Raw genomic sequence first — 10916 nt, 5'->3', positions numbered from 1 at the left:
CCTCTGCCTTGACCTTCACAAGAAAGCCTGTACCCTTGAGATCCCCAGGCCAATTTGGGATTCCTGAAATGGCTCAGATGAGCTTTAGATGAGGGTTCATGCCTGCGTGTTTAGTTAGCTCAGGCTTGTCCAACATGCAGCCCGTGTGCCACCATGTGCCCCTCCAAGCTGTTTTCTGAGGCCTGAGGTGCTGCAATGGGAAACGGAAGTAAACATTCCTTTCATTTTGGGGTGGGGGGAGGGTGAGGTCTTTGAATATGGCTCACCGGCCCACTGGGTGATAAAAAGTTCATGATCTGGCCTCACATTCAAAAAGGTTGGACACCCCTCTCCTAAATGGAAATAGTTAAAATATTGGGTTTGTTCCCTATTGTCATTGAGAATATACCATAAGAATGTGTAAGATAATGAACATCCAACTAGAAAGATGATCCATTTCACCATACAGCTTCCTCCACTGCTTGCTCTGTAGTAGGGCTGTGCAAAACAGCACTGTTCCATTTCGACTTGAATTTGGAGGTTTCAACGGAACAGCGTTTTGTTTCAAATTTCATTCTGATTCAAAACCGCTGTTCTGTTTTGCTTTGTTGTAACAGTGACACTGTTTCAAAGTTTCACTCATTCACTGTAATGGGGAAGCTCGAAACAGCCTCTCTCATCGGACATGCAGATGGGGGCCCATAATCCCAGGAGGTCTGCGGGGGCTGTGCCAGTTCTTCCGGGGCTGTGGGCCCCGATATGCCTGCCAGATGATGGAGGGAAGCCGGGTGCTGCTGCCTGGGACCAGGGAGCTGGGGAAGGGAGCTGAGCCCGATCACTCAGTTCCCCTCCCTAGTGCTACAGTCAGCTTGGGGAAAGGAACTCAGCCCAGCTGGGCTGAGGTCTTTTCCCCAGCCTGATCTAGCTCTGGGAGGGGAACTCAGTTCAGCTGGGCTGAGTTCCTTTCCCCAGCCCGATTTGCAGCGCTGGGGAGGAGACCTGAGCCCAGGCTCAGTTCCCTTCCCCTCTGCTGCAGTCGGCTTCCTGTAGCCTGGCCGCAGGAGTTGGGGAGAGCCAGGGCTGCACCACATGGGGCTGCAGAGCCGCTGGGAGCTCAGCCCTGGTTTTCCCCTGTCTCCCGCCACCTGGCTGCTGGCTGCTTTGAAACTTGAAATGTTTAGAAATGTTTTGACTAGCCTCATTTTGTTTTGAGGCTGTTTTGAAGCCCTTTGTTTTGATTCAATTTTGGTGTTTCGAGCTCGAAATGAGTTGAAACAGCCTTGAATCGAAACAGCCGGCAAGAATTTGCACAGCCCTACTCTGTAGTCTTTGTATTAGTTCAAAATAGTAGCATAGGAGTTGGACTTGGAATTCACTGGCCCAGACGTGAGTTTTGTCAGCTGGACATAATATGCTTTAGTCAGACCCAGGTTATTAGGTTCTATTCAGTAGTAACTGGATAAAATTTGACAGCCTGTGATATTTAGGAAAGAAGACTTAGCGATTTGATGGTCTCCACTGACCTTAAACTGGATGAATATGTGCTCATATTTGCAGTAGCACAGCAACGCAGCTCCCCACCCAGGGCAGGGTCAGCTCTAGCCATGCCAATTGCAGTGGTGCTGTCAGCCATCACTGCAACAGTAGAGCCTTTTGCACCCCCCTTTACTCCCCCCAACAAAGCCAGTACCTGGGGCTGCTGCTCTGGTTGCCTCCCTTAGCTATGTTACTGAATACTTAACACTTCAGTAAATGAGAGAAGAAGAAAAGTTGATACTAGAGGTGCATCAACCAATACATCGGTCCCATATCGGATCAGCACCAATATAGGGACAATTGAAAGTATTGGAAATTGGCCTTTTTTGCCTGATGCAGCTGATAATGTGGCCAATAAATGCCCCATGCATGCACACAGCCACAGCATGCATGGGACCAGGAGCACAGCGCAGCAGCTTAGAAATCTAGTCGGTACTTTTTTTTGGCAGGGACTTTTCCTTTTTTCTTCCATTATTGAGCCACCTCATAGCTTGATTGGAGCTTTTTTCCCTCTCTGATGCCTCATTGCTAGCTTCACCATAAGGTCTCATCCACACAGAACTGATGTGTAACACTGTTGTTCTCCCGCACTCATCCATCCTTGACCTGCCTCTGTTAGGACAAGAATCCCAGCTGTCGCAGAATTTCCTGACACGTCATGTTTGAAAACTTAGATCTCAGAAATTGTCTTAATTCAGTGTGTCTGATTCAACTGGTGTTCTCTATATAGATGCTAACCTTTTGTCTGAAATCAGAAATATTGAGTCATCCAGCTCCCTCAGCTCTCTCTCAATTCTTTATCTGGGTTCATATAAAGCAGCTGTCACTTTGGTATCTGAGCACCTCAGCAAATTATAAAGTGTCTGAGCAGATATTGTTAAAAGCTGTCTCTTTATAAGTCTCTTGAGGTCCTTATTCATACTGAAATCATGTTGACTTTACCCATTGCCAATTTTTTTACTGTACTTTCCCAAACCATTGATGTTTCCAGCATGCTGTATCCAGGCTGCTTTCTCACTCCAGCAACTTAAGCACATATGAAGTGCCATACTGAGTCAGACCACTGTGGCCATGTTTCCAACAGTGACAGGGGTGGATGCTATATTGAACCAGATATCTCTGGAGTGATCTGTCCTCCATTCAGTACTCTCCCAGGCATCCACCATTGTTGGTTTAGAGATGCCAGAGGGAAGTTTACACATATCCCTTATCCTTACATGACTTCCTGCCCTCCAAAGACAGCCTTTTTTAAAGCTCCTTTAGTTTGCTCCTCCTGTCTCCCTGACTACCTGGATATCAATATCTTCCCTCTCTTCCTTGACAATCTTGAAAAGAAAATCCTTTTGCAACTCTTAGCTATAAATGCATCACTGAATGCTGTTGCATGTGGAATCAGTGTATCGGGTCATTCCTATCGGGGTTCCACACTTCGATACTGACTGATTTAGAGTGATTATTTCTTTGTCTTCACCAATAGAAGAAAACTTTTGAAAACAAAAAACAGGTTTAAGCCAGTGTGCTCGTGCCATGATTAAACAGTAAACAACTTGGAAAACTCCACAGTATATGAAATTTGAATCTGCAACAGCTAAGATGAAGCAGGTTTATGAAATGGCTCACTGCACAATTCTGCATTCTAAATTAAAAAAGGTTTTCCAAATTCCAGCTGATTTTTACAAGGGTTTTCTTCACAGGAAAGGAGGAGAACTTGAGAACAGCAACAACTTCAGTGATTCTGAAGCCCTGTGTGGCACTGAGATGAGGTCCTACAACCTTTAAATTTGGCTCCATTTCCCACAGAGAAGTTTCTCCTGACTTTTCAGGTTCCCTTCAGGGGCAGGTTAAGAGGGTGCATTGGTGCACCTGATTCCTGGCCCACCAAAAGTTTAAAACTGACTGCCTGGCAGTGAGAGCAGCATTTCTAGTCAGGCAGTGAAGAAGAATCCAGTTGACTTCTTGGCTCATTATAATCTGCCTGATTCTTTCTAAACTCTTCATTTCAGAGGTATTAACGACCCTCTCTTTTTAATGTTCCACCAATGGAGCTATCCTTTGTTCTGCAGTTGTGCTGTCTGTTAGCTGTTCCTGGTAATGAAGCTCCTATTTTGCAACCTTGAAGATTGTTTTTAACTTATTCCATTGAAGTTATATTTGGTTTTGCTTCTATCTTAAACTGAATAATACAGCCCATGGCCCCTACCATATTAGTAAAGCTTCTAGTCTGTTTTTAACCAGAAAATAATGTTTTCTTTTATATGTGACAATGTACCTCACCATCTGCATCCCCCTTTTCAAAATTCTACATCTGCCCATGGGTACCTTGGCCATAAAAAGAGGAACTTCTCCATCAACTCATGTACTGCTTGGTGTGGCTCTGTTTGCTAATTTCTTTGTATAATTACCGTAGGCATGGCTTCATCTTTGGCCCCCTCTACATGTGCAGGTAAAGGTGCGATAGGATTTTATGTGATCTACAAAATCACACACAGATCCAATTGTGCCTTATTGCCAGTGTAGGGGTACCCTAATCCTGGATACCTGTTGCGTGAGCAAGAAGCAGGCTGTCATGGCTGGGAGCCCCCTTTGCATGTGTGATGCAACCAGGACCAAGAGCTCTGTCAGGAGCAGAGATTTTCAGTCCCAGCTGCACCCCATGGGCAGCCAGGACCAAGAGCTCTGTCAGGACTGGGACTCTCAGGCCCTTTAGCCATGGGGTACTGTTGTGGTCCCCCAGGTGCAGAGTATGTGGAGCACCCCCACCCCTGCAATTGAGAGACCACATTGACTGTGATCTCCCAACCCTGGGATGCATTGTGCTCCGTGGCACCTGGGAGATCACAGCAGCTGCAGTCTCCCCATAGACTGCCTACACATGCAAATTAAAGCTGGATAGAAACCAGCTATAAAGTTGTTATGCATTTTCAAGCAATCCTTTTTAAGGCAGGAAAGTTGATTTACACTTGTAGCCACTCTGTATTGCACAGTTAACAAGGTTAATCATGCAATAAATATAACATGTAGATTGGACCTTTTCTTGCAAATTTGGCAGGCATTCAGAAGAGACACCCTTCCTCCTTTTCTGTCCAGTTCCAAGATGGAGACAGCGTTTTGATCTCCTTGTCTTCCATTTCTAAAAATCCTTGACATCAGTCCACCACTTTCACTGCCTCTGTTAATCAACAGTGTTTTGTAGGCACATGAGCTGGATGCGCTTGCTGACCTCAGTAAAATTAACATTCTCGTTGTTAGGCTTTAGAGTCAACGTGCTGTCGAGTTAATTGGATATTTTCATGCCCTCTTGCAGCTATTATTTGAAGCTGTTTTTGCAGGCTCCAAACTACAACACAGCATGGTTTGCATATGCTTCACATTTAGACAAGTGTCTTCACAGCTGTAAGGGTTGGACACTTACTATTTTGTTAATGGAAGCTTTGTTTTGGCAGCCTGTGGAAGACTTTAAGACAAAAATCCATACGGAGTCAATGGTACCATTCCTTGCAGTGTGGAATTCACATGTCTGGCCCAGTCAATAGCTGGCAGACAGCTGGATAGTACATCTGAAAATGATCAAAAAAGAAATTAATTTTCATATACAGGTAAAAATAACAATAATAATAATATGGTTAAGAATGTTTCATTTATTTTCTTTTTGCAAGGAAACGAGCTGCCTGCAAATCAGTGAATGGGTCTCATAAATACAAAGGAAACTCCAAGGATGTCAAACCCCCAGACCTCTGGATCCATCATGAGAGACTGGAGCTAAAACCTATTGATAAATCTCCAGACCCCAACCCAATCATGACAGACACCCCAATTCCTCGTAACTCTCAAGACATCACACCAGTTGACAATTCCATGGATAGCAATATCCATCAAAGGCGGAACTCTTACCGGGGTGAGTGAGCTGACCTGGAGTCCGGATTTTAACTGTGTAAAATTAGGTGCTGTGTATCACTGCTGTATTTGGCCAAAAAAAAAAATCCTTTAACTTAGCTAAAAAATTTTGTTTTTAGAGTATAGTAAAACTTTTTATTAAAAATAGGTCATTCCTTTCTAATTTTCCTAACAAGCAGGTTGAGTTCAGTGCTAGTTTTACATGGCTCTCTTGATCCATTAGTGTGTAGGGGAAATACCTCAGTGATTCATATATGTATCAGAATACAAGAGTTGATATTTGGTTTTTAATTTGCAGTATTGATACGTACTTCAGTGACCACTTTCTCCCTTATTCCTCCATCATAATCCCTAAGATCAGCCAAGAGCAGCCTCCTACAAGTATTGTCAATGCACCAACCTCTCCTGGCGAAAATGCGTGGAAGGTCATTCTCAGCAATTACTCCTTCCCTCTGGAACAACCTTGTCCTTGAGGCCTGCCAGACCCCAAGTCTGGGCATCTTCCAAAAGCACTCTAAGACCTTCCTGTTTGTGCAGGCTTTTAGCAAGCAAGGCTAAGCTGAGATACTGTTTCATACTGGGGAGAGGGGAAGGAAGGAGAATGGTTTTCTGTTCTATTTTAACACTCAATCTGTCTGCTTTTATAAGTTATTTTGTTCTCTTTTGTGTTTTCTTGTTTTATAAGTTATTTAATTCTCTTTAGTGTAAGTTACCCTGAGCCTTTCCTAGGAAAGGTGCTATACAAATCTGATAAGTAAATAAAATATAACAAGTTAGTAATCCCAGAATTTGATAACAAACATCTCATTAGGACCTTGTTCAAAAACATGGTTGTTTAGAGTCATCTTTACAGGACTAAAATGGTCATACTACTGCATTTCTGTAGCTTGAAGTGAGTTCTCTGGTTCCAATACAACATAGTGTTTGTACACTGCCCATCTCCTGGCTTTTCAGTAGAGAGCAGTGGAAGAACACTACTTAGCCTGTTAATCTCAATTGCTTGTTAGTCATGACTTGCAGAGCAGTTCCCAAAGAGGAGAGTCCTGTTCTTGCATCCTGAATTAAATATAGATATTTATCAGCAGTAAAATCATCCAGTTGTGAGCAACTTTAAAAGGACTTGGTTCTTTAGTAAGTAATCTTCAGTTTTCTTCCTTTAGGACATGAGTCGGAGGACAGCATGTCCACACTGGCAGGAAGAAGGGGGATGAGGCCAAAAATGATGATGCCATTTGATTCTCAGCCACCTCAGCGTAAGTCAACAGCTTTACTTACCAGCTACGTCAGGCAGGAAGAATGGCATGTGTTTGTAACTGGAAACAACAAAATGAGGGATGATAAGTTTAGTTTTTTCCTAGCACACGTGCATGTCCCCCAGATAATGCTGTTTTAGACTGTAATGAGAACATCTTGAAAAGGGAGCAATGAGCCCTTGTTATACCTGAATGCTGACCCTTCATTTCATTGACAGGAAGATCTGGGTGATTTTTCACAAGTAAACATTACCTACTTTTTGAAAGAAGTAGCTCAGAAAACGTAACTATATATTTTGGAAAGAACAGTTAGTTATTGGAGGTATTGCCAGAGAAGGAGCATTGTATTCTTTTCCTTTTTTTCTGGAATATTGTAAGGATCAATTCCTTTATCAAACAATGCTTGCAGTTCAAAAAAGCCTTGTTGAGAGGAAAGGGAAAATGGACACAGTATTTGACTTCTGTCCCTCAGGACATTGACCTGAGCCATTATCTTAGTCTTGAGTAAAAATAAATAGGGGGTCATGTTGGTCTTCCTAGATATTTTTCTTTTTCACAAAAGCTACCATGTGCTTTTGTCAAGCACAACTCAGTGGAGGCATAGCGGGGCAGCTTTGCATCCTGGGCAGCCACAGCTCATGGGGCAATGCCAGCTGACGTAGTAGTGATGGCAGTTGCTGTTTTCATGCCTCCCCTTCCCTTCTCCACCAAAGGGAGCGCCCAGGGCTGCTGCTTTTGTCACCCCCCTCCTCTCTGTTACACTGCTGCAGCTCAGCAGCCCAAGCAGTGTCTGATCAAGGGCAGAGCAAGGTTAGGCATAAAGTGGGAAGGCTGAAGGTGCATGCATGTGTATTGACAGAACTGGGAGGTTAAATTTCACAGCACCTGCCTAATCAGAGCTTAGACATTACATTTACATATCTCTCTACATCCGGATAATTAATCCCATAAGCAAGTGCTCAGATGTTTTGAGAAATGTTTTAGAGGCTGATTCTGTTTTTCTACAGTTCAGCATTTTATTGCTTTTTTATTTGCCTGAAAATAGATAACTGAGCTCTCCCATGTTTGGTTTTCTTGCCCCTCTTTGCTTTTCTAGATAGCGTGATGACAGGAAAAGTTTAGTATCTGATGAATGTTTTAGCCTCCTGTTTGCTTGTTTTATGTTCCATTATTACCAATTTACCAATTCTAAGGATGACCAATTAGCTTAAAAACAGAACAAAAACTCTAATTAGTGCTTTACCTCTATTGGGGAAAGAGTGGAAGAGATACTAGGGCAGGGTTTGATTAGCATAGATATCAATAAAATTGTGCGAGCTATTAAATGTATATGCTTAATGAAGAGCTTCTTGAGTCTTGTACCTGAAAACTTCCCTCTTCTGCCCTATGCCATGTTTTATAAGAAGCATTGAAAGGCTTCAGACTTACATTACCCCTGAAATTCAGACCCTAGTAGTTTTATTCCCTTGTTCTTTCTTGATATTGAGAACGGATTTTTTTTCCAAAGAAGACTAGTCCTTCAGCATGGAGCAAGAGCATCTACAAATAAAGGCAGAAAAGGCCAAATTCTGAAACATGCAGAGCACCAGACAGCAAGTACTCAACAGAGTGCCCTCCACTCTCATTTAATTCACAGGGGCCCAGAGGATGCTCAGCATCTTAAATGATCAAGCTTGTAGCATAGTGCAGGTGATTGAATGAATAGGGTCTGACACTGGTGGGTATAGATGCAGTAATTATTCCAGGGAGGTTGCAGAGTCCAATGCTCCGTGTAGATAGTTGCCAGGTCAACATGACAACATTTGCAGAAATAAATGGGCATGGACATGATCTTTGCAAGTAACATTGAATCTGGCATTGATACGTCCTTTTCTGAGATTGGACGTGCTGTTCACTTGAACAGATTATGGGGTTTTTTATTCCACTTCAGAGGCATGCTGGCCCAGAAAGTTTAACTGCATTTGTCTGTGGTTGAGTTCTTACCTGCCATAGATACAGCTGTCTCTGTGTCAGGGTAACGCAGTGTACTGAATGTCAAGGAGATATGCAAATGTCTTCCTGTGCTTCAAGGGCATCTTTCAGATTGTTACAATGACTTTGTGTTTTACTTAGATTTCTACTCTATTTATGAGCGCTTCCACCTGTTAGGATCCTATTCTTATAGGCAGTGAAATATTCCACTAGGCTAAGACTTAACTTTTTTTTTTTTTTTCTTTTAAACATTTTACATCAGCTGTGGTAGCAATAATGCTTCAGAGACAGCTCTGAGCCTGCAATTCAAGTTTCTCCTACATTGTATAGGAGAAACTTTATGTTTGGAATTTACCACAAGAACAAGTGTTTGTATTCTGTGACAAGAGGCAAACATGTCTATCCTTGAGGATATCTTCACGTTGCAGGCAGCTTCTTTTCAGGAAAGCATTGCAAAGCCCAAAGAGGACTATTTTGTATTCCATCCCTGAGTTGGTATCACTAGTACCTTACCCTCCTCCTCCTTTTGAAATTATCTCCTTATTACATCAAACTTTTGCTGCTGCGGATCATGAAAGAGAACAACCTTAACTGCCACTGTTCCTCCTTAGGTATCATAGAGATGATATATAGCAGAGGTATCAAACTCAGCTGGCCCCCTGGGCCAGAAGAATGGTACAAGGCCAGCCCTATGGACCAGACTGGGCCCACAGACCTCCCCTGCACTTCCAGTCCAGGACCCAAAGGGAAGAGGCCTGACATCCTGGACACATGGCTGCTGCCATGGGAATAGGCTACAGTGCTGGGCACCTTCCTGTAGTTTTGCTGAGGCTCTAGCACCCCAACTCTTTCCCAGGTACTTGGCTACAGCCACAGCAAAGTCCCCCATATCAAGGCTGTGGGCTGGGTGACTTGGCTGTGGAGGCTGTACTCAGTCCTCAGGCCATATGTTTGACACCTGTGATATACAGGGTCCCATTAGGGAGTCTAGACATCTGTGTCATCAGAGCTCCTCTTCTTCATCTTTTGAATGTAGATAGTAATCTCTATAAATAATCTGTTAGGGCAACTATAGGATACTATTCAATTTGGGAATAATTTGTGGGAAGAGTCTGGTTCCATGAAACTCATATTACAGAAATGTTGTATAGCAGCCATTCTTTTAGGCTCCTTTGCTTTGACATCTGAGAAGAGACATTTTAAAAAGACTATCAGGAAGCACAGAGCCATTTTTACTGGGTCACATCCCTTTTTCAGCACTTTGAGAACTGTTTATCCGTTTCATCATGTAGTCATTTAGGGTTCTTGACATTGGTTTCTGCCCAAAGTTTTTCTTGTACTGCATGTTCACTTAAGCTGTTGCTTTTTAACCCATAAAGCTGTAGGCTGTTTAAGTCTGGAAACCTGATAAATTGATACTCAAAGTAGACTGAGTTCAGCATAAACAGGCAATGGCTTGTGACATCCCAATCCTAATCCCAAAGCTGGGGATTTTGACTGGGGTCTGCTGGGACTTAATGCTGGAGGTCCCTGGCTAGAGGGCCTTGCCCCTCCGCTTAGGGTCAGACTAATTGCCATATTTGGGGTCAGGAAGGAATTTTACCCCGTAGTCCAATTAGTATGGACTGTGGGGGTTTTGTGGGAGGTTTTGCCTTCCTCTGTAGTGGGGGTTTAGCCCTCTGTTTGGGATGTCTTGAGTATATATTGACAGGCTTTACAGAAGCAGAACATTGGCTGCCATGGCTGGTCCCTCTGCTTTACCTGTGGCAGGTTAGGGTTTTATGTCTTGTGTTGTGTCAGGGTTGACAGTTTTTTACTAAAAGGTCAGATTATGGATTTGCACGGGACGGTTTGGATAGGGATGATCCTGCCTTCAGCACTGGGTCGGACTAGATGACCTGTGGAGATCCTGCCCGCCGCTATTTCTCTATGATCCTCTGACAGCGTTCCCTGGAATTGTCCCACAAAATAGGTCATGTACTTGCTTTGGTCATCAGACCCTTACCATTAGCATTGGCTAATCTTCTGGAAACACTGCAGTCCCCCTTTTTTTTTTCCTCTGGGATTTGGAAAAAGCAAAGGAGTTTTGAATTGTTGTTTGGCAGATACGTAATGCAAGACTCGTGATGAAGTGTATTATATTATACATTATAACACACGTTTACTCTTTGAAAGAGCCTAAAGCTGTACATATGGGAGGAAGGGGGCAGTTTTCTTCAACTTGAAATATTGAAAATGTATAGCTGGTTCTATGTAATGCTAGCAAAGTGCCCATCATAAATG

At 43.2% G+C, this 10916-nt stretch overlaps 1 protein-coding gene across 1 annotated transcript in view; it reads left to right on the top strand.

The window, feature by feature from the left end:
* Positions 1-10916, top strand: part of NEO1 (neogenin 1) — a 321940-nt gene that overhangs the window by 297109 nt on the left and 13915 nt on the right. Inside the window, exons 23-24 of the mRNA XM_019503843.1 lie at positions 5172-5410; positions 6570-6662. Coding sequence (XP_019359388.1) covers positions 5172-5410; positions 6570-6662 — 332 coding nt within the window. The remainder of the gene's footprint in view (positions 1-5171; positions 5411-6569; positions 6663-10916) is intronic.

The sequence above is a fragment of the Gavialis gangeticus genome, unplaced genomic scaffold, assembly GCF_001723915.1.
Source record: "Gavialis gangeticus isolate Ggan-Ray unplaced genomic scaffold, GavGan_comp1, whole genome shotgun sequence".
NCBI classification, from domain to species: domain Eukaryota; kingdom Metazoa; phylum Chordata; order Crocodylia; family Gavialidae; genus Gavialis; species Gavialis gangeticus.
The sequence above is the reverse complement of the archived record's forward strand: the minus strand, read 5'-3'. Positions and strand labels throughout refer to the sequence as shown.